Consider the following 24,524-nt stretch of genomic DNA (forward strand, 5'->3'; position numbering starts at 1 on the left):
CGAGTATTGATCTCCTTTCGGATGCTGCAAAAGCTCTCCTGGGCGAACTTGCATGCTTTACCCTCCACCTGTCCGCCAGCGAAGCTTACCCATCTGATACAGCGAGTATTGTGCTCCCATCTGATGTCGGCGAGAGCTTCCTGGCCGGGTGTTCCAATTCTCCTTTACCGTGCCGTCAGCCGATAGGACCCACTCCCCTGAAGCCAGAAAATGCTCCTGGTGGAGGCTGGGTGGGCCCCCTCGGTCAGTCGTTTCTTTTTAAATTGCGTCGCCCCGTCTATCGGTCAGTAGGGCTCACCTGTTTGTCGTCACGAGTATTGATCTCCCCGCCAGATGTGGCCTGAGCCTTCCTGACCGGCCGTTTCAAACAACGCGCCCTCCGTTTACAGCCAGTAGGGTGTCCCTCTGGTTGGGCGGAATAAATCATGTGCTCCTCTTTTTCGACCGGTAGGGCTTTTATTCCCCGTCCAATACAGCGAGCATTGGCCTCCCATTGGATGACGCAAAGGCCTTCCCGATCGGTCACCCCAAATTCTGTCTGCTCCACACTTACCAGCCAGTAGGGCCCGTTCCGCCAGGTGCTATGAGCTCCCATCAGAGGCAACACGGGTTCTCCCGGCCAGGTAGTTCCTGAACATGCTGCTTCTCATTTATCGGCCGGTAGGGTTTTTCCATCTGATACAGCGAGCATTGGCCTCCCATTGGATGTTGTAAAAGCCTTCCCGACCAGTTGCCGCTCCTCATTATCGGCCGGTAGGGTTTTTCCATCTGATACAGCGAGCATTGGCCTCCCATTGGATGTTGTAAAAGCCTTCCCGACCAGTCGCCGCTCCTCATTATCGGCCGGTAGGGTTTTTCCATCTGATACAGTGAGCATTGGCCTCCCATTGGATGTTGTAAAAGCCTTCCCGACCAGTCGTTCCAAAACATGCTGCTCCTCATTTTCGGCCGGTAGGGTTTTTCCATCTGATACAGTGAGCATTGGCCTCCCATTGGATGTCGTAAAAGCCTTCCCGACCAGTCGTTCCAAGCTATACTGCTTTTCATCATCGGCCGGTAGGGTTTTTCATCTGACACAGTGAGCATTGGCCTCCCGTTGGATGTTGCAAAGCCTTCCCGTCCAGTCGTTCCAAACCTTGCTGCTCCTATTTTATCTACCGGTAGGGTTCTTCCATCTGATACAGTGAGCATTGGCCTCCCATTGGATGTTGCAAGAGCCTTCCCAACACTGCATGAAAAGTGGGATTTTCGACCCCATAAACGCCTGTATACTCCTGGAAATCTCCCTAATTTTCGGCAGTTTTCGACAATTTAGAGGCAGCGAACGTCGCGTTCGTCTGTGCCACAAATTGTCGTAAACGAACCATGACGTAGGTGGAGAGCCCCCCGCTGAGAGACCGCGCGGAGGTGCGACGCCTCTAATTTGCATATGAATAGCAGCGAAACCAGAGAGTCAACGGCCAGACTTGAATTTACTCACTCACTATTGGCTGAAGCCACTACATTTAAAAAAGAAAAATCCCTCGTGATTGGTTGGCAGATCACTGCAAACCAATCATTATTGGTCCCCCTGGCTCATTATAAATGTAAACCCCAATAATAATAATAATAAATATATAATTTATGTTGTAATAATTTGTTTCATATTAATGTTATTGTGCTATGAAGTATTCATACCATCAAGGAATATATGGGAAAATTATACGGACCGTGCCGTTTATTCAAACAAGGGGCTTCATTTATAAGCATACAGCTGTTCATTCAAAGAAAGGGCTTCATTTATAAAACACAGCGGTTTACTCAAAGAAAGAGCTTTATTGTTAAACACACAACTATGTACAGTGCAGCAGTAATGTCTCGTAATGTAATGTAAAGTTCGGCGTGCTCCAGGCTGCGAGAGGGCGGTGGCCGCACAATCCATCCAGACACCCCGTCAACAAAGCCGTCTTCCTCGTCAGATATGAGTTCAATGGCCGCGGACTTCCAAACGTCCACCTCATCCAGCACACTCTTGCTTCCAGCAACTGTAATACAATCCATAAAGACAATAAGCAACCTGAAAAATACTCACATTGACAACAAACGGATCTAATATAATAAATCTTACCCTTTTTCTTCTTGATCGACTCCGAGCTAAACTTCGCAGTTTCAGGTTGTTTGTATCTGAAGCTCCGGCGTGTCGATTCATAATACGTCTTACAGGCAGCTGGAAAACAATTACATGAGACTGGTATTAATAAAAACAGTCACGGTAAAATTAAACAAGGAATGAGAAACACATTAGAAGTTACTTACACACAATTTCGTCGTGATCAGCGGTTAAATCTGGACTCGCGGAAATCTCTCCAAGCAGATAAGAGCTCACGGCTTCGTTATGAGGCGAGGATAGTCTGTGTAAACAAAATGTGCAGTTTTAAGCTCGGATCTATTAACGCATCCATTTCCTTATACAGCTGAATAAAAGCATATTCTTTAAATCGTAACGTTACATTACCCATGCTGTGGTTCATAGCGGCTGCAGTTTGCCTCAGAGTTGTGAAGACGAAGACAGCCTCCTGAAAATTAGTCCAAAAAGTTCGTCGCGTCCATGCAGAGATTGAGTTGAAGACGGTGTCCTGTCATTGTTGATCACGAAAAAGGAAAGCAGCAAAAAACATCAAAAAAATAGTTTAAAGCTCGTCTTCTACGCGTCATGGCCATGACCTCGACCTCGCACCTCATTGGACTAGGGCTCTGATATGGAACGCGCCCGGGGCCAAATCTCTTTATACGAAACGCGTGACTTATGATCGTTTCAATCTTCAACACGCCCTGTTTTCCGCTTCACGCACAGTTTTAACATGTTAAGAAGACACATTTGAACGTGTTTCTTAACGCGCACATTCTGTACATGTCGAAGCGTAATATTTTTTTTTTTAAAGCAGACTTACCTTTAGATGTAGCCTAGGCTACATACATATTAATATAAGATATTAATTAATTGCTTAACTGACTACTGTGCTAGAGTAAAGTAGCCTAATGTTACAATGTATATTAAGTAAATGCTTAATATTATACAATTATTATAATTTATCTATATGGGTTATTGTTTGTTTTTTAAAGTTAGGCTATATATAATTTCTAAAAGTATAGGCTAATTTACACAGCACATATTTATAACTGAAAACACACACAACTTTATTCACTTTCACATAATAATGTTTTTGTAATTTGGTGTTTAGTTTGTTGTATAGTTTGTTTATACTGTTCTGTCTCTGTTTTGTTTCCAGGAACATCTGATGAGTGCTATAATAAAATGACTTCATTATATTTAAAATATGTTTTGATATTCATTTTATTTATATTATTGATATTTTATTTACCCATAAACGTGTCTTTAGGAAGCCATAAGTTATAGAGACAAGAATAACTTTTGCCATTTAAATGCCACATTCATTTACTGAGGACCCATACAGCCAATGATCATGTGTGAAAACACTTATACATAAATTGATCACTTAGAAATCAAAACTAAGGTTTGAGAAAGAAAGAATATGCATACAACAAAATATATTGTTTCATAGCAGCTTCAGTAACAAGTTCAAAACAAATTCTGCTGTAAACCGGCTCTAACAAGCCAATATAGTGTCAATATTCAGCTCAAGTGACTTCAGTGTTGATTCAGTTCAGCTGATTTCAGTTCAACTGTAAATTCCATGTTAATCTTGAGTACCTATAGAGTAGTGTTGCATCCGTCATATCTCTGTAGAGTCTTTAGTTTGATCATATTTATAACGCTGTACCGATTCTTTTCGAAAACACCCGAGCTCATGCAGGCGTGCAGAGCTAAAGAGTCACGGACACACACACACACACACACACACACACACACTACATCATGACATTATCCCTGGATAACTTTCGATTCACTATAAATGCCACCCAGTTGTGCATTGTGTAGTTAGATATATGCAAAAACAACATTTTTGGAAATAGTTAAAATAGTTTTGCACAAAGTGTTGCTTTTGCAAGAGATGTCTGATGTTTTGTGTGTAGAGTTACAAGAAATGGAGCCATATTTTCAGAAATTGTGTGTAAGCAATTAGATAAAACTGTAAATGAATCCAGTTTATTTTAGTTCAGGACTCATAGTCCAGGTGTTAGTAATCTGTGCTTAATCTTTGTTCCAGGCAACAATTTTTTAACTCACGATTAACTAGATTAAGGCCTACTCTTGGCATAATTTAAACCCTGTCCAGGAAACCACCTCTTGAAAATCTGCATTGATAATTCATAAAATGTGGTGTGAGCTCAATTTAAATGACAATTACAGAAAAACACAATCTGACTTAACTATAAACACACAAACTTGTACTTTTCACATTTATGATTAATAGCCATTTAAAAAATCATTCACAGTGCAGGGTGGAAAAATTAATGTTGGTATGTAAACTGTATGCTTTACTTGATTTATTTGTGTGCTTTGGTTCATTGTCTTGTTGCATCACATAACCTCTCTAAAGGTTGAAGACATGAACTGCTGTCCTGTATTTTTTTATTTTTTTTACATAACATTGGTTATCGCTAATGACATACAGAGTAATTAATCTACACTGTGAGCCCGGACAAGTTGAATCTACTTAAAAAATTGGAGCAAACTGGTTGCCCTAAAAATTTAGTAATGTGTACTAAAACGAGTACATTTTACTTAAATTTAAGATAACATTTTAACTTAAACTTTAAACTTGTTTTAGTCAAAAAAATTCAGAACCTAGATAAAACTCCCCCTGCTGCTACTCTGATTTGCATCTGTGTAGCTCACAGCATGTTCATTTACATGATAAAGCCTCCCCTAGAATTAAGGGGAGGGGGGGTCATGGGGGGACAACTGCCAAGCAAGGCCCACGTCAATTTACCACAATTTACGGCAGTTTTCGGTGTTGCCTGCAAATTGCCGTGCACAGTCGTAAACCTGAAGTTTCACGGCAATCTACAGTGTCACATACTGACGAAAATCCCACTTTTCATGCAGTGCAAACTGTAGTTCCAACCATGCTGTTTTCATTTATCAGCCGCTAAAGCTTTCCATCTGATACAGTGAGCATTGGCCTCCCATCGGATGTTGCAAGAGCCTTCCTGACCAGTCGTTCAAAACTAAGGCTGCTTCCAGCCATCAGCCAGTAGGGCTCGCCTGCCCAATGCCGCGAGCAGCTCCCATCTGAAGCAACAGGCCCTCCGGGCCAAGCAACCAGGCTCATCAAAACGCCAGCCTACCAATTATCTGCGTATTTGGGGGGGGATTTGGTGGCTGTCCTCTGTTTTTGCATTTTGGGGGGTACTCTGGGTTCGGGCAAAATTCCGAGCCCGGAGCCCTCCCCCGGACAGCACGCCAAATACACATAATATTTACTCTATTTAATTTGATGTAAGTGTGAACTCGTGAATTGATGTTTTATAAACAAATTTCGGGAGGAACACATTCAGGAAATTAAAACTGTTAAGTGGAGCAGACCCAGATAATTAAACCTAATTGAACACAAGAGGAGCTCATTAAAAAATCAACGATAGGAGGTGTATATAGACTGCCGATTTACCTTCCTGTCGTTGACAGTTTCTTAGCATCCCTCCACCACCCCTTCTCCTCACTTAATTAAACTCACATAAGACATCAAATTAATATATGTAGTCTAGTTCTAGACTATTTCCATCACGGGGGGGTACTCTGGGTTCGGGCAAAATTTCGAGCCCGGAGCCCTCCCCCGGACAGCACGCCAAATACGCATAATATTTACTCTATTTAATTTGATGTAAGTGTGAACTCGTGAATACTGTGGTGGTGATAGTAAACATATAAACTTACATTGTGATATGCTTAAAGTGTTTTATATATATGGATTTTATTATAGGCAAGGCGAAGTGTTGATTTGAGAGGATAAATTGATCAAACATGCGGTTAACTCACTGTCGGTCCCTGGCCGATTGGTCATTAGGAAAAAAACAAAAACTTTAATTTAACGAAAATTGCCCCAAACATTTTTTCTAAATTAACTTAATAAAGAAATGAAATGAAATACAACAAATTTGACATTACAAACAAAGCTGAACTATTTTTATGGCTGCAACAGTGTACTAGAGAGGGAGGAAAAAACACGGCTACAGTCAGACTCGGGACACCGGAGTATTTACGAGTCATGTTATCATAACAGTCCTGTTCATTTTAAATATTGTGGTTATCGCCAATACCGGTATATTGCCACACCCTAAATTAACACGATGTCGATATTTCGTGCTTTGAATATCACGGTTATCGCCAATACCGGTATATTGCGACACCCCTAATTGTGAGTTATGGATAATTTTTTTTTTGCTGTATAGCACTTTGGTCAACCTCGGTTGTTTTAAAGTGCTTTATAAATAAATGTTGATTGATTGATTGATTGAAAGCAGCTTCACAGAAAATGCATGCGTCTATATTACAATTTTGATTTGTACATGTTATGCATTTCAGAAATGCATATATACAAAGCACACAGATTAGCTAACAATCTATTATTAATCAATATAATAACTATGGCACAGAAACAAGTGAAATAAGAATACATGTTGTTAATGAATAGGGTATATACAATCTACTAAGACACACAAGCACACATTCATTCACACAGTTTGCATGAAAAGTGATGTTTGTTAACGGAAAGAAATGGAGTCCCAAGTTTTGTTCAGACATGATTTCTTAACCCCAACCTGAGAGAATTAATATACAAGCAATAAAAAACCTTAGTTTGTTGGCTTAGATACGATTATCACAGCGAAAAAAAAAGTTCAGCCATAATGGAGAGTTATGTACTTGCGTTTGAATGCTCCTATGAGCATGGGTTCCTCCCAGGACGCCGTTGCTTGGCTAGCGGTCAGTTGTTGTGTTCGGAGGGACACTTGGTGATTGGATGGATAGTTGGTTTTGCAGGGTAGCCTCGTGGTGCAGAATCCTGGGTAGCGTTAGCTGGTTGCTACGTGACGGGACCCAGATAGCAGACCAACACTGAATCATCGTTGAATCAATGTTAATGCATCAACTAAAATATCATTGAATTAATGTTGAAATGTAACATTGATTTTTCATCAGGGTTGCGCCCTGAAATAATGTTATTTCAACGATGAAAAATAGATAAAGATGGCGCTAAAATCTATATTTTTTCACCTTAAATTAAATCACTTATTTAACACTGAATCAACATAAAAACACTTTAAAATCAATCTTACTTTATGTACAGCAGGATTCTGTGCCAGTTAATGTTCATGTATGGCTGCAATATTTATTTATGCCCCCACAGTTTCAACAGGAAATCTCACATTGACTTAAAACAATTACATCTGAATTTATAACACAAGTGAAAAACATGACAACCTGCATCTGCAAAATGGAAGTAAATACAAATGGAAACTCGCCAATAAAGACAGAAATGGGACAGTAGTACTGAAAGAAAAAAGGTAGAAGAAAGAATGAAATACTCTAAACTTTCCACCACGAGCAGTGCCCCAAGCCTTTCAGGGGCGTAACGGAGCCATTCTTACACCGTCCCACCAAAGATAACTCTGATGCCTCCTTTTTATCAGCATTCACTTGTAATGCACCTAAAACAACAAGAAGTAGTAAATATTTGGAAATGTGATTAATTATACATTACAAATGTACTACAAAATGTGGGCGGAGCAATTTAATGACAGCCTGATCTGATCTGTGTGTGAACGCCCGTGTCATCATATTTGTTTTCAGATTGGTGTTTTTTTGTGTGTGTGTGTGTGTGTGTGTGTGTGAGTGAGTGAGTGAGTGAGTGTGTGTGTGTGTGTGTGTGTGTGTGTGTGTGTGTGTGTGTGTGTGTGTGTGTGTGTGTGTGTGTGTGTGTGTGTGTGTGTGTGTGTGTGTGTGTGTGTGTGTGTGTGTGTGTGTGTGAGTTAGTGAGTATGTGCACAAGTGTGTGTGTGTAGGAGTGTTGGGAAGTGTGAAGGGAAGGCAGATGGTCTCCTCCCGAGGGACGTCTTGTCCAGATGGCGAGTGTGTGTGTGTGTGTGTGTGTGTTGTGGTGATACAGTGACTTATGCCGTGATCTCAGAACACACAGAAACGCTGAAGTGCACAATAATCCCATGTCTCATGTATCCGCTCACACTCAGCCTCGTCTGCACTGATATCTGGACTCGGGTTCTTTAGTGGGTCAGCGCTGGACGTCTGGACCCTGGTCATCCGTTCTGGACACCGGACACCAGAGAAGGTGAAACCCAGCGATCTTCACACACTCGAGCGGATCAGAATCCCCCAGGATGTGCTCGCGGTCTGCCCGCTGCTCCTCTCTGCTCGCTGGGCTCCTCTGTCTGACGGGCCCCCTGCTGGTCCGGGGCCAGAACGACACGGAGCCCATCGTGCTGGAGGGGAAGTGCCTCGTGGTCTGCGACTCCACTCCGGCCACGGAGCCGGCCGGGAACGCTCTGGGAATGTCGGTGCGCTCCGGAAGTGGCCGCATCGCTTTCTCGGCCGTCCGGAACAACAACCACGAGCCGTCGGAGATGAGCAACCGCACCATGACCATATACTTTGACCAGGTGAGGGTTATGGGAATGCTGCTTTCCTTTTATCAGCAGTGCATGAAGCAACCAGTGTCTTTGTTTCCCGTCGAAGGTTCTGGTGAACGTCGGGAGTCATTTCGATCCGGCACGGAGCGTTTTCCTGGCTCCTAGAAAAGGAGTGTATAGCTTCAGTTTCAATGTGGTCAAAGTGTACAACAGACAAACTATACAGGTGAGTCGCAACCTCCGTTCAACATCTGTATAACACCACAGTCGTTAAAGTCCTGCTTCTCCAGGTGAGTCTGGTGATGAACGGCTGGCCGGTGATCTCGGCCTTCGCTGGCGATCAGGATGTGACGCGCGAGGCGGCGACCAACGCCGGTCTGGTGACCATGGAGAGAGGAGACAAGGCCTACCTCAAACTGGAGAGAGGGAACCTGATGGGCGGCTGGAAATACTCCACCTTCTCTGGCTTCCTGGTCTTCCCCCTGTAGTGTGTGTGGAAGACAGAGACACTGACAGAAAGCAGAGGGACGTTTGTGCATTCATCTTCAGCCTGTTCTTCTCATTGCTTTCTTCCTCTGCACCCTTTGTTTATGCATGAACCTGCTTCTGAACACGTGATTAAAGAGGCTGTATGTACAATCATACTTTTGTTACAAGCGGTTCACACAATGGCATTACGAAAGCCATTAATACATGAAAATCCTTACATATAGCCCTTTTAATGTGTTATAGTGCACTTTCAGGGTACAAAATGGGATCCAGAAATGCTTCTTTTCCAATCATTGAACGGTGCAGATCCTTCAGAATGTGCTGAACATCCCATTAAATGTGAAGCTCTTCTGTTTTCATTTCGCCTGGGGTTAGTGACCTCATAACCTGCATTTACAATTAAAACCCTGATTCTCAGTTCATTTTAAACACTCAAATACTAAATGTCTAATTTAAAAACAGAAATAACATGTGAAGAAAAAAACACTGGTAGAGGAAACAAGGACCCAGAGAAGTGTATATGCGGAATGCACACAGAATGTGGGACTCGGATACTGATAACTAAATAATGACAAATATTTTCAACCGATTATGTCATAAAGATGGCAATGTTTTAATCGTCAGTCTTCGAGGTTGGGCTTTAAGGGAGAGATTCAGACCTTCTGTGTGTTTAAAGCACATCTTTACAGCTCTACAATAAAATGTTGATGTCTTGAAGCATGAAAGACTTTCCTTTGTTTTTGAAAGAACATGGGTTTATAATATCATTAAAATTGGTCATTATAAAATAATTATTGATCGTCATGATATTGTGATGAATCCCTACATGGCATAGATCATCTTAAACCATTGTTTTCCTCATGCACTGCTCAGGCTTTGTGATTTTGGTCTGTTTGTTGTCATAAAGAAAACATCCAAAATACACATTTAATTATTGCTGTTATTGCACTTTATCTATTTGCATCTGTTGATTCATTTTCACAAAATGAATTCAGTAACATTTACAGTTTTATTCATATCTATAATCTGAAGGTTTTTAGCGAGGGGTTATTTCATATAAAACTGTTGACAGTATTTTCTGATTTATGGAGTGATAAAAGAGACACCCTCTGTAAGAACCTTTAACTCTGATCAAGAGTTGTGAACCTGGCTTTATCCACATTCAGATTTCAGTTCTGTAAATGTATGCAAATGAGTGCATATTTAATTAGATTTCATGTGCATATGTAATCAGGCCCATAACATGTACAGTGATTAATCCGTGGAGTGACATTCTCCCCCTCTTCACCTGTAGTGTCTTGCTTTAAAAGCGTCTCGTTCTGCCATGAAGGTCAGGGTGTAAACGGACACCAGTGGCCACCGCCTCTATTCATCATCATTATCTGCCATCTGTTGTGTTCTGGCTCCAGACCTCAGAGCCAGAGCTTCCTCCAGGCTCACGCTCTTCTCCGTTCTCATGGAGAACATCATGGATGTGCACGGGACGGTTTTCTGAGGTGGTGATGTTTTATGAAATTGCACGATGGGAATCATACAAAAGTAGCTCTACTATAATGGACTTATGTCCACTTTAACACACACTCTGTGGCGGCCGAGAGATTGGGCTGAGGCACAATACGGCTCATTGTGCCAAGTTCAACGGTTCATAAAAAAATTATTCTACAGTAAAAACTGCTTCAAATTTGAATTCTGTTAGCTCTACTATAATGGGCTTGTGTCCACTTTAACACACGCTCTGTGGTGGACGAGAAACCGGACAGCAAACAGGACTGATGGGGCAATAGACAGCTCGGTATGTCCCACATAAAACCTTGACGTCCATTAAAACATTTTGGCACAGTAAAATGTATATATATATATATATAATATTGAGAAAGGCACAAATACTTGAGCTCAAATGGCACCTGTGTCTAGCATTAAATATGACATCCAAGTGTGTCAGAATATGGCTTGTGTAAATGCGATTGCGGACGATGGTTTTCAATGGGACTACCGTCAGTTTCTATTATTACCACAGCCGTTTTGTCCAGAACAGCAGGAGCGATGTCAAGAGCGGGACGATACGCCTCAGATTCCGGTGGGACAGATGGGAAGGTTATGATGCCAGGATCCTGCTGACTAAAGCACACACACTCACTCCTGATCCTCCTCATCTGATCATAAAGCGCAGACAATGGCCAATACATGGAGTCAATCTTAGGAAGAAAGTATAATCATTTAATGAAATGTAAGGAAAGTACAGTAGCTGATTGTTAAAACAGGCGATGTCCCAAAGTCTGAATAATTGGAAGCCCATTTTCACCACATAAAAAAAAAAAACATGCTTTGGTAATTCATCATTTTGACATGAAAAGTTGAAACACTAGTTTTTTACAGTTAAAAACATAAAAAGATTCTGTATGCAAAATATTTTTTTCTTTCAACGTTGATGTGAAATCTGTTGGGCAAACTCGGGCTCCATTGAGCCGGGCTGAAAGTCCACCTGTGGAAGCGTCAGCTGGTGAAGAGGACGGACTGGGGGTCATAATGTTAGTGCTGGTTCTTCTGAGTGCTCTTCGAGTAGCTCGGAGAAGCCGTCCGGTGCCTCTGCCGGGGTCTCTGAACAATATTCATGCTGTTGTTGTTGCCCATCTGAAGTCCAAAGACGTTGGACATGTTGATGCAGACGCCGCCTGCGAGAGAAGCAGAAGAACGGATGAGCGAGTCGCTCTATTATTCATTACAACTGCTGTTGCTTCTGCCCATTCATTTCATTCCCCAATGAACACTGACATGATGGGATGGATGAGAGAATGTAAAAACTCTTTTCTTGTCTTAAAAAGTCTCTCCACTTTGTTTTGTCAAACTTTGATTCGTTCAGTAAATGCTTCATTCAGCTGATAAATTCATCAGAACTACAGATTTCTGGCTCAGCACATTTTAGATTAGTACCACAATAAATTGATCTAACATTTTGGTAGAGAAAACTATATATATATATATATATATATATACACACCGATCAGGCATAACATTATGACCGACGAATAACACTTATGATCTTTGTTAGTGCGTGGGATATATTAGGCACAAAAGTGAACATTTTGTCCTCAGAGTTGATGTGTTAGAAGCAGGAAAAATGGGCAAGCGTAAGGATTTGAGCGAGTTTGACAAGGGCCAGATTGTGACGCTGATCACTGCATGAAAAGTGGGATTTTCGTCAGTATGTGACACTGTAGATTGCCGTGGAACTTCAGGTTTACGACTGTGCACGGCAATTTGCAGGCAACACCGAAAACTGCCGTAAATTGTGGTAAATTGACGTGGGCCTTGCTTGGCAGTTGTCCCCCCATGACCCCCCCTCCCCTTAATTCTAGGGGAGGCTTTATCATGTAAATGAACATGCTGTGAGCTACACAAATGCAAATCAGAGTAGCAGCAGGGGGAGTTTTATCTAGGTTCTGAATTTTTTTGACTAAAACAAGTTTAAAGTTTAAGTTAAAATGTTAACTTAAATTTAAGTTAAATGTACTCGTTTTAGTACACATTACTACATTTTTAGGGCAACCAGTTTGCTCCAATTTTTTAAGTAGATTCAACTTGTCCGGGCTCACAGAGTAGATTAATTACTCTGTATGTCATTAGCAATAACCAATGTTATGTAAAAAATAAATAAAATAAAAAAAAATAAAATAAAAAAAATACAGGACAGCAGTTCATGTCTTCAACCTTTAGAGAGGTTATGTGATGCAACAAGACAATGAACCAAAGCACACAAATAAATCAAGTAAAGCATACAGTTTACATACCAACATTAATTTTTCCACCCTGCACTGTGAATGATTTTTTAAATGGCTATTAATCATAAATGTGAAAAGTACAAGTTTGTTTGTTTATAGTTAAGTCAGATTGTGTTTTTCTGTAATTGTCATTTAAATTGAGCTCACACCACATTTTATGAATTATCAATGCAGATTTTCAAGAGGTGGTTTCCTGGACAGGGTTTAAATTATGCCAAGAGTAGGCCTTAATCTATTTAATCGTGAGTTAAAAAATTATTGCCTGGAACAAAGATTAAACACAGATTACTAACACCTGGACTATGAGTCCTGAACTAAAATAAACTGGATTCATTTACAGTTTTATCTAATTGCTTACACACAATTTCTGAAAATATGGCTCCATTTCTTGTAACTCTACACACAAAACATCAGACATCTCTTGCAAAAGCAACACTTTGTGCAAAAGTATTTTAACTATTTCCAAAAATGTTGTTTTTGCATATATCTAACTACACACAATGCACAACTGAGGAATTTACAGTTGAACTGAAATCAGCTGAACTGAATCAACACTGAAGTCACTTGAGCTGAATATTGACACTATATTGGCTTGTTAGAGCCGGTTTACAGCAGAATTTGTTTTGAACTTGTTACTGAAGCTGCTATGAAACAATATATTTTGTTGTATGCATATTCTTTCTTTCTCAAACCTTAGTTTTGATTTCTAAGTGATCAATTTATGTATGTGTTTTCACACATGATCATTGGCTGTATGGGTCCTCAGTAAATGAATGTGGCATTTAAATGGCAAAAGTTATTCTTGTCTCTATAACTTATGGCTTCCTAAAGACACGTTTATGGGTAAATAAAATATTAATAATATAAATAAAATGAATATCAAAACATATTTTAAATATAATGAAGTCATTTTATTATAGCACTCATCAGATGTTCCTGGAAACAAAACAGAGACAGAACAGTATAAACAAACTATACAACAAACTAAACACCAAATTACAAAAACATTATTATGTGAAAGTGAATAAAGTTGTGTGTGTTTTCAGTTATAAATATGTGCTGTGTAAATTAGCCTATACTTTTAGAAATTATATATAGCCTAACTTTAAAAAACAAACAATAACCCATATAGATAAATTATAATAATTGTATAATATTAAGCATTTACTTAATATACATTGTAACATTAGGCTACTTTACTCTAGCACAGTAGTCAGTTAAGCAATTAATTAATATCTTATATTAATATGTATGTAGCCTAGGCTACATCTAAAGGTAAGTCTGCTTTAAAAAAAATATATTACGCTTCGACATGTACAGAATGTGCGCGTTCAACACGTTCAAATCTTCTTAACATGTTAAAACTGTGCGTGAAGAGGAAAACAGGGCGTGTTGAAGGTTGAAACGATCATAAGTCACGCGTTTCGTATAAAGAGATTTGGCCCCGGGCGCGTTCCATATCAGAGCCCTAGTCCAATGAGGTGCGAGGTCGAGGTCATGGCCATGACGCGTAGAAGACGAGCTTTAAACTATTTTTTTATGTTTTTTTGCTGCTTTCCTTTTTCGCGATCAACAATGACAGGACACCGTCTTCAACTCAATCTCTGCATGGACGCGACAAACTTTTTCGACTAATTTTCAGGAGGCTGTCTTCGTCTTCATAACTCTGAGGCAAACTGCAGCCGCTATGAACCACAGCATGGGTAATGTAACGTTACGATTTAAAGAATATGCTTTTATTCAGCTGTATAAGGAAATGGATGCGTTAATAGATCCGAGCTTAAAACTGCACATTTTGTTTACACAGACTATCCTCGCCTCATAACGAAGCCGTGAGCTCTGAGATCTGCTTGGAGCGATTACCGCGAGTCCAGATTTAACCGCTGATCACGACGAAATTGTGTGTAAGTAACTTCTAATGTGTTTCTCATTCCTTGTTTAATTTTACCGTGACTGTTTTTATTAATACAAGTCTCATGTAATTGTTTTCCAGCTGCATGTAAGACGTATTATGAATCGACACGCCGGAGCTTCAGATACAAACAACCTGAAACTGCGAAGTTTAGCTCGGAGTCGATCAAGAAGAAAAAGGGTAAGATTTATTATATTAGATCCGTTTTTTGTCAATGTGAGTATTTTTCAGGTTGCTTATTGTCTTTATGGATTGTATTACAGTTGCTGGAAGCGAGAGTGTGCTGGATGAGGTGGACATTTGGAAGTGCGCGACCATTGAACTCATGTTTGACGAGGAAGACGGCATTGTTGATGGGGTGTCTGGATGGATTGTGCGGCCACCGCCCTCTCGCAGCCTGGAGCTCGACGAACTTTACATTACATTACGAGACACTGCTGCACTGTACATAGTTGTGTGTTTAACAATAAAGCTCTTTCTTTGAGTAAACCGCTGTGTTTTATAAATGAAGCCCTTTCTTTGAATGAACAGCTGTATGCTTATAAATGAAGCCCCTTGTTTGAATAAACGGCACGGTCCGTATAATTTTCCCATATATTCCTTGATGGTATGAATACTTCATAGCACAATAACATTAATATGAAACAAATTATTACAACATAAATTATATATTTATTATTATTATTATTGGGGTTTACATTTATAATGAGCCAGGGGGACCAATAATGATTGGTTTGCAGTGATCTGCCAACCAATCACGAGGGATTTTTCTTTTTTAAATGTAGTGGCTTCAGCCAATAGTGAGTGAGTAAATTCAAGTCTGGCCATTGACTCTCTGGTTTCGCTGCTATTCATATGCAAATTAGAGGCGTCGCACCTCCGCGCGGTCTCTCAGCGGGGGGGCTCTCCACCTACGTCATGGTTCGTTTACGACAATTTGTGGCACAGACGAACGCGACGTTCGCTGCCTCTAAATTGTCGAAAACTGCCGAAAATTAGGGAGATTTCCAGGAGTATACAGGCGTTTACGGGGTCGAAAATCCCACTTTTCATGCAGTGGATGTCATCAGTTAATTTCAATTATCATACAATGACAGTGTGGGCTTTAGATCAATAATTCGATCAGTAATTTAGTTTATATGGTTAATTTAGTTTATTAATTAGATTTATTTTGATGTTTAGTTGAAAAATTAAGTGTCCCCAAATGAGCACGCCAAGCCAGAGGCAACAGTGGCAAGGAAACCAAAACCCCATCAGGTGACCTAATGGAGAAAAATAAACCTTGGGAGAAACCAGGCTCAGTCGGGGTGCCAGTTCTCCTCTGGACAATTAACAAACAGCGTATTATTATTATTATTATTATTCTGGCAGCTTTACAGCTCAGAGGTCATAATAGATCAGAATATTCGAGGGACCAGAGGCAACACGCTGGAGATGGGTTTATTGAGGATGACATATCGATTTAAGTATTATTTAATTGTAATATTCGAACAATCGGAGTCAACACGCCGGAGACGGGTTTATTGAGGATGCCGTGTTGATGAGGCAGTTGCAGGGGGAGTCTAATCACGGTCTCTGCAGACACTTCAGGGTCCTGTGTTGGTCTTCTCTGGGCGCAGGTCCATCATCTGAACTGGATACGGCCTGGATCCGGCTGACTGCAGTAAACCTCGGGATAAAACAGAGAGACAAGGAAGGACCAGTGGAGAACCGGCCACAGGGTCATGGGCGGCCGAGGCTCATTGATGCCCGTGTGGTCGATCAAACAGACGAGCTACTGCAGCTCAAACTGCTCAAGAAGTTAATGCTGGTTCTGATAGAAAGGACTCAGAATACACAGAGCATCTCAGTGTGTGGTGTATGGGGCGGCACAGCCGCTGAACAGTCAGGGTGCCCATGCTGACCCCTGACCCTGCCCAAAGCACCAACAGTGGCCCGTGAGCATCAGAACTGGACCACGGAGCAATGGAAGAAGGTGGTCTGGTCTGATGATCTCGTGGATGGCCGGGTGTGTGTGGTTTGTCTAGTGGAGTCCATGCCTCGACGGGTCAGGGCAAAAGGGGGACCAACACAATATTAGGAAGGTGGTCATAATGTTATGCCTGATCAGTATACAATACATTTTTTGTGCACCAAATACAATATTTTTTGCTGCATTTGATGCACAAGAGAGTTAGAGGGCCTTCTTTACACCAGCTCCATCCGATCACTCAAACCACTTCAGGAGGAACGAGTGTTTCATTCCAGATGGTGTAAATGCATCGGGTTGTTGAAGCACAAATGTACATTTCACTCCCAAAATGTTAAAGATAAACATGTGAGAGCATGTTATGGGCTATGAGGAGCATCTGCATCATGAAGGACCTCACCAGAGCCGGGGCCGCTCTCTCTCCGACTGCGCTCTCTGACCCTGAAATCACCTGAGGACCAATCAGATGCAGATCATATCTGTGGCTTTCAGTCAAATGCAGATCATATCTGTGGCTTTCAGTCAAATGCACTGTGTTTATGGATTCTGCATGCTTTCAATTGCACTTTCTCAAGACAAATTGCAAACCATAACTTCCAGAACACTGACCTGGTGTCGACATCTGACGCTGCAAGAACAACAGATGCAGTTAGACGGGCAATCATATGAAAGGTGTGTGTTTGGTGTCATATGAAAGGTGTGTGTTTGGTGTCATATGAAAGATGTGTGTTTGGTGTCATATGAAAGGTGTGTGTTTGGTGTCATATGAAAGGTGTGTGTTTGGTGTCATATGAAAGGCGTGTGTTTGGTGTCATATGAAAGGTGTGTGTTTGGTGTCATATGAAAGGTAGGTGTGTTTGGTGTCATATGAAAGGTGTGTGTTTGGTGTCATATGAAAGGTGTGTGTTTGGTGTCATATGAAAGGTGTGTGTTTGGTGTCATATGAAAGGTGTGTGTTTGGTGTCATATGAAAGGTAGGTGTGTTTGGTGTCATATGAAAGGTGTGTGTTTGGTGTCATATGAAAGGTGTGTGTTTGGTGTCATATGAAAGATGTGTGTTTGGTGTCATATGAAAGATGTGTGTTTGGTGTCATATGAAAGGTGTGTGTTTGGTGTCATATGAAAGGTGTGTGTTTGGTGTCATATGAAAGATGTGTGTTTGGTGTCATATGAAAGATGTGTGTTTGGTGTCATATGAAAGGTGTGTGTTTGGTGTCATATGAAAGGTGTGTGTTTGGTGTCATATGAAAGGTGTGTGTTTGGTGTCATATGAAAGATGTGTGTTTGGTGTCATATGAAAGGCGTGTGTTTGGTGTCATATGAAAGGTGTGTGTTTGGTGTCATATGAAAGATGTGTGTTTGGTGTCATATGAAAGGTAGGTGTGTTTGGTGTCATATGAAAGGTAGGTGTGTGTTTGGTGTCATATGAAAGGTGTGTGTTTGGTGTCATATGAAAGGTGTGTGTTTGGTGTCATATGAAAGGTGTGTGTTTGGTGTCATATGAAATGTGTGTGTTTGGTGTCATATGAAAGGTGTGTTGAAAGGTGTGTGTTTGGTGTGTAAGTGGTTCGTTTCAGACCTGTGGTGTTCTGGGAGGCGTCAGCATCGCGGCTGGACGAGGAAACGATTCTACAACAACAGCAACAAATCACAATCATCAAATCACAATCATCAAATCACAATCATCAAATTTTCACAAATCATCTTAAATCATCAAATCTTCACAATGCATTATGGGTTGAAATTACCTGTCTCTACGGCGTGTGAGTGACTGGCTGCTGTTTCCTACAGACAAACACACACTCTGGAGTTTAGTTCATTTTAACACATTTACAATTAATTAATTTCCTACTGAGAACGGTTTTAACTATTTTAACTATGAATGCGGCGAAATATAAACGCTGGGTCGAAATGGAAAATGTGCTTGTACTCTTATCATCATTGACCAGAACAAGAATGCATTGACAGAGAATTTAATACAAATAATAAATAATAAAATATAATAATACATTTGAATATCCTCATAGCATTTTAATAAAATAAAATTAATAATAACATTTCATAAAATGTAATAATATTGTAATAAAATATTAATATTTTGACAATAAAAATGTAATAATAGTCAAGGCAAGTCAACTTTATTTATATAGCGCTTTTAACAATGTAGATTGTTTCAAAGCAGCTTTACAGTGTTAAACTGGAAAATAATGCAGCATAATTTTATTCAGCCGTTCTGGAGAAAACGGTGATGTCATCAGTTCCTTTCAATTATCATACAGTGACAGTGTGGGCTTTACATCAGTAATTTAGTTTATTTGGTTAATTTAGTTTAATAATTTGATTTATTTCGATGTTTAGTTGAAACATTTAGTGTCCCCAACTGAGCACGCCAAGCCAGAGGCAACAGTGGCAAGGAAACCAAAACCCCATCAGGAGCAGAATGGAGGAAAATAAACCTTGGGAGAAACCACTTATAATAACCAATAATACAATTTTATAAAAAATTTTAATTGCTGATTTTTATGAGCCGAGTACAATTAGTTAGAGATGAGAAATACCATTTCTAACAATTACTTTAAAATAAATAATAGTAATAAATAATTAAATGTAATAAAAATATAGATTTCATCAGTCAAATTATTTAAAATTATTAATAATGGTTTTACTTTGTTAAAATTTATTTTAATAATATAATATAATATAATATAATATAATATAATATAATATAATATAATATAATATAATATAATATAATATAATATAATATAATATAATATAATTATACAAGGATTTTTCAAACTCTGCTGCACTGTGATTCACTGAAACCTGGCTGAGTGAAGCCATCCCGGACAACACTACATCTGCCGGGCTTCCAGCTGTTCCGAGCGGATCGCATCAGGGAAATAACAGGGAAAACGAGAGGTGGTGGATTGTGTTTCTACATTAACGAAAGTTGGTGTTCAGATGTAACAACGCTGAAGAAGATGTGCTCTCCTAATCTAGATACGCACTTCATAAACTGTAAACCTTTCTACTCTCCCAAAGAGGATGCTTACAGAAGTGGGGATAAAGTCTTGTATAACCAGGCCAGAAACAGACTGACAAAGGAAATCAGAGTTGCTAAAAGAAGCTACTCTGAAAAGCTGAGAAACCAGTTTTCTTCCAACGACCCTGCCTCAGTCTGGACAGGCCTGAGGAACATCACCAACTACAAGTCACCATCTCCCCGATCTGCTGGGAATCAACAACTGGCCGATGAGCTGAATGCTTTTTACTGCAGATTTGAAAAGCCCAGTCTCACACCACACACCCGCTCTGATCTGCAATTCACACGTTCACCATCTCCTCCTTCACCCCCTCTCCTCCCCTCTCCTGACATCCAACCCGAGCTTAAGGTCTGTGTGGAGGATGTGAGCCGAGTCTTCAAAAAACAGAAGACTAGGAAAGCTTCAGGCCCAGACGGCATCTCATCTGCCTGTTTGAAAGCCTGCGCTGACCAACTGGCCCCAGTCTTCACGCAGATCTTCAACAGATCATTGGAGCAGTGTGAAGTTCCCTGCTGCTTCAAATGCTCCACTATCATTCCCGTCCCCAAAAAAACCCCAAATCACTGGACTTAATGACTACAGACCTGTCGCTCTCACGTCTGTGGTCATGAAGTCGTTTGAAAGACTGGTTCTGGCCCACCTGAAGGACATCACTGGACCCTTGCTGGATCCTCTTCAATTTGCCTACAGAGCAAACAGGTCTGTGGATGATGCAGTCAACATGGGACTGCATTATATCCTGCAACATCTCCACAGACCTGGGACTTATGCAAGGATCTTACAGGGAGTGCAGAATTATTAGGCACGTTGATTTTCTGATCATATTTTTTTTCCAGGCACATTTGACCAATTCCAAACCACAGTAATCCTAATAACTACTATTGATTTAGTATTTAATAATGTATAAGTGATATATAATTGTTCATGAAGGCTGGAAATGAAAATCACCTTATATTCAGGTGTGCAGAATTATTAGGCATGTTTTCTTTTACAGATAAATTGAGCCAAAAAAGAGATTTAACTCAGACTGAAAAGTCAAAAAGTATTAAATGCCCATGAGAAGGATGCAATACTAATGCAATACTAGACATTGCAGTTAAGGCGAGACCATTGGACAGTGAAATGCTCGTTGGGTCAGCAGGGTCAGACAAAAACAGGTGGTGAAGAAAAGACACCTGTTAACTGCAAAAGAATGAAGAATTAAGGTGAAGAATTAAGGGTGAAACCATCAGGAACCCTTTAGTCTCCAGCGCCACCATTTTCCAAATCTGCAACCTACCTGGAGTCTCCAGAAGTGCAGGTGTCAGGATCTCAGAGACTTCAGTTAGGTAAAGAATCCTAAAAAATGACCCCCACTAGATAAGAATCACAAGCTGAAGTGTTGTAAAATACATGAAGAAGGTTTTTTTATAGGCTTTATGGACAGATAGGTTGAGAGTGACTCTTGAAGGACCAGCACCACATCCTCTAGTACCACTGTTTGAAGAATTCATCTTCCAGAATCTGGCAGTACGTTTTGGGAGTTCATTTTTAGTCCATCTCTGCAAAACGGACTTCAGGATGGACTAAAATGAACTCCCAAAACTTCAGTTCGGCCTTCAATAACATCATGCCTGATCTTCTCTCAGCTAAACTGACCCAGCTCTCTATGCCATCCTCAATCTGTCAGTGGGTCTCCAGCTTCCTGACAGACCGGCAGCAGCTTGTGAGACTGGGGAAACTCACATCCAGGACTCTCACTACCAGCACTGGCGCCCCCCAGGGGTGTGTTCTCTCCCCACTGCTCTTCTCCCTGTACACCAATGACTGCACTTCTAAAGACCCCTCTGTGAAGCTCCTGAGATCTGCAGACAACACCACTGTCATCGGCCTCATCCAAAACGGGGACGAGTCTGCTTACAGACTGGAGGTTGAACAGCTGCTGTCTGGTGCAGTTATAACAACCTTGAGCTCAACACACTCAAAACGGTGGAGATGATAGTGGACTTCAGGAGGAACAGCCCATCATGAACAGCACTGGGGCAGCAGTGGAGTCATTCAGGCTCCTGGGCACTCCCATCTCTCAGGACCTGAAGTGGGACAATCACATTGACTCACATTGTGAAAAAGGCCCGGCAGAGACTGTACTTCCTTCGTCAGCTGAGGAAGTTCAACCTCCCACAGGAACTGCTGATTCAGTTCTACTCAGCTGTCATTGAGTCTGTGTTATGCACTTCCATCACTGTCTGGTTTGGGTCAGCTACCAAATCTGACATCAGGAGACTACAACGCACAATCTGGACTGCGGAGAGGATTATTGGTGCTCCCCTGCCAATCCTCCAGGACCTATACTCTTCCAGAGTGAGGAAGAGAGCAGGGAAAATAATCCCAGACTCCGCTCACCCTGGACACCTCCTGTTTGAACTGTTACCATCAGGACGGCGACTCCGAACACTGGCCACTAGAACATCTAGGCACAGGGACAGTTTCTTCCCACAGGCCATTTCCCTCTTGAACAGTTAAATACCCCCCCCCCCCCCCTCCCCTAAAGTGCAATACTCTGACTGATTAGTGCAATCTTCTAAACTCAGGAGATTATATTTATATATTCATACTACTCAAATACTGTAAATATGTTCATAATCTGTAAATGTTTAGTCTGACTAAACGTAACTGTGACCTTATATTTTTTTATACTATTTTTCATATTTTTATTCTTAGAATTTGTATTACTATGTTCTTGTTGTGTTTGTATTGTATATGTGCACTGGAACCTTCAGCACCAAGAAAAATTCCTTGTGTGTGCAAGCACAATTGGCAATAAAGCTCTTTCTGATTCTGATTCTGAATACACTCTAAAAAAAAAAAGGTTCTATATGGCACCAAAAATGGTTCTTGGCTCGTAATCATAGGGGAACCTTTTTTAGTGCTATATAGCACCAATTTTGGTGCTTCAGTGGTTCTTCAGCGGTTCTATATAGCACCTTAGTCAAAGAACCGCTGAAGAACCAAAATTGGTGCTATATAGCACTAAAAAGGTTCCCCTATGATTACGAGCCAAGAACCATTTTTGGTGCCATATAGAACCTTTTTTTTAAGAGTGTATAATATAATGTAATATAATATAATATACAACCCCAAATCAGAAATAGTTGGGACAGTATGGAAAACGCAAAAAAAAAAGAAAATAGAAGTGATTTCTAAATTTACTTTGACTTGTATTTCATTGCAGACAATATGAACACAAAATATTTCATGTTTTGTCTGGTCAACTTCATGTCATTTGTAAATATACATCCTTTCCTGTCATTCAGACCTGCAACACATTTCAAAAAAAGTTGGGCAGGAGCAATTTAGGGCTAGTAATGAGGCAAAATTGTTAAATAATTATGTGATTTGAAACAGGTGATGTCAACAGGTGATTGTAATTATGATTTGGTACAAAAGCAGCATCCAAGAAAGGTCTAATCCTTTAGGAGCAAAGATGGGCCGAGGATCGCCAGTTTGCCAACAAATACGTGAGAAAATTATTGAAATGTTTAAAAACAATGTTCCTCAAAGAAAGATAGGAAGAGATTTGCATATTTCACATTCAACAGTGCTTAACATAATTAAAAGATTCAAGGAATCTGGAGGAATTTCAGTGCGTAAAGGACAAGGGCGCAAGCCTAAGCTGAACAACCGTGATCTCCGATCCCTCAGTCGGCACTGCATCAAGAATCGGAGGCATCTGGGATGGACCATCACACAGTGGAAACGTGTACTGTGCTCAGATGAAGCAGTATTTCAGGTATTTTTTTGGAGGAATGGACGGCATGTGCTCCGGACCAAAGAAGAAAAGGATCATCCAGACTGTTACCAGCAACAACTCCAGAAGCCAGGGTCTGTCATGGTATGGGGTTGTGTCAGTGCCCTTGGCAAAGGTAACTTGCACTTCTGTGAAGGCACCATTAATGCTGAAAAGTACATCGAGATTTTGGAGCATAATATGCTGCCTTCAAGAAGACATCTTTTCCAGGGACGTCCATGCATATTTCAACAAGACAATACAAAAGCACATTCTGCACACATTACAAAGTCCTGGCTGCGGAGGAAGAGGGTTCGGGTACTTGACTGGCCTGCCTCAGTCCCGACCTGCCTCCAATAGAGAATGTGTGGCGCATTTTGAAGCGCAAAATGCGACAACGAAGACCTTTCATATTATGACCCCGTCATAATATAATAATATAATTAATATAATATAATATAATATAATATAATATAATATAATATAATATAATATAATATAATATAATATAATATAATTAACATAATATAATACCTGTTTAGGAAGCGATCCAGTGACGCAGGACCAAACCTGAGGATGTACTTCTAAAAGGCAGAAAGAAGAAGAAGAAGAAGAAGTTGAGATGAAGTCACTGTGGGTAAAAGCGTCAGCTGACCGTTACGAACCGTTCTGTGGTTTAGGGGAGATCTGGATTGATTTGAGACTGGAACACAAGTCACCTTCCTGATAATGACAAAAGCAGAAAGCTCTGGTTCAGAGGACACACACACACACACACAGAGTTTTCCATTGCACTCCTAATAATACAGGTGTTTAACAGTCTGATAAAATGATAAACCTCACATTTATTACCCAGGTTTTAAGAAAAGAGACGAGTCAACATTATAAATGATTATATTTGTACTAATTTAAAATATGATTCCTGTTTTCTGGCCTCAAATGTGCGACCTCTTGATATGATAATTAAGACTTTTTGTGGCCTTGAATGTGACTCGAGCCCTTGGACTCCTGTAAG

At 40.6% G+C, this 24,524-nt stretch overlaps 2 protein-coding genes and 1 long non-coding RNA gene across 4 annotated transcripts in view; 1 reads left to right on the top strand and 2 right to left on the bottom strand.

The window, feature by feature from the left end:
- Positions 1-1,964: 1,964 nt before the first annotated feature.
- On the bottom strand, positions 1,965-2,371 carry LOC307141186. Its single transcript, XR_013818328.1, has 3 exons — positions 2,296-2,371; positions 2,108-2,206; positions 1,965-2,024 (listed from the first exon to the last, which is right to left on the bottom strand). It is a non-coding gene; the product is annotated as an uncharacterized lncRNA (long non-coding RNA).
- A 5,927-nt stretch (positions 2,372-8,298) lies between these two features.
- On the top strand, positions 8,299-9,035 carry LOC307118847 (cerebellin-1; the record flags this gene model as incomplete). The annotated part of the gene is made up of 3 exons (XM_079804673.1): positions 8,299-8,577; positions 8,654-8,773; positions 8,838-9,035. 3 exons carry the CDS (start codon positions 8,299-8,301, stop codon positions 9,033-9,035), a joined length of 597 nt encoding a protein of 198 aa, XP_079660799.1.
- Positions 9,036-11,437: 2,402 nt separating this feature from the next.
- ripk3 (receptor-interacting serine-threonine kinase 3) overlaps positions 11,438-24,524 on the bottom strand; it is a 29,465-nt gene continuing 16,378 nt past the window's right edge. The window contains exons 7-13 of one of the 2 annotated variants that reach the window (XM_079810694.1): positions 24,175-24,232; positions 24,044-24,093; positions 18,445-18,481; positions 18,276-18,325; positions 17,306-17,324; positions 17,097-17,147; positions 11,438-11,708 (exon numbers count right to left, since the gene is read on the bottom strand). In XM_079810694.1, the coding sequence (XP_079666820.1) occupies positions 11,566-11,708; positions 17,097-17,147; positions 17,306-17,324; positions 18,276-18,325; positions 18,445-18,481; positions 24,044-24,093; positions 24,175-24,232 (408 nt within the window). In that variant the 3' untranslated portion in view covers positions 11,438-11,565. The remainder of the gene's footprint in view (positions 11,709-17,096; positions 17,148-17,305; positions 17,325-18,275; positions 18,326-18,444; positions 18,482-24,043; positions 24,094-24,174; positions 24,233-24,524) is intronic. The other variant, XM_079810695.1, reaches the window with a different exon arrangement.

This window comes from Gobio gobio, assembly GCF_949357685.1.
Source record: "Gobio gobio genome assembly, chromosome: 2".
Lineage (NCBI taxonomy): Eukaryota > Metazoa > Chordata > Actinopteri > Cypriniformes > Gobionidae > Gobio > Gobio gobio.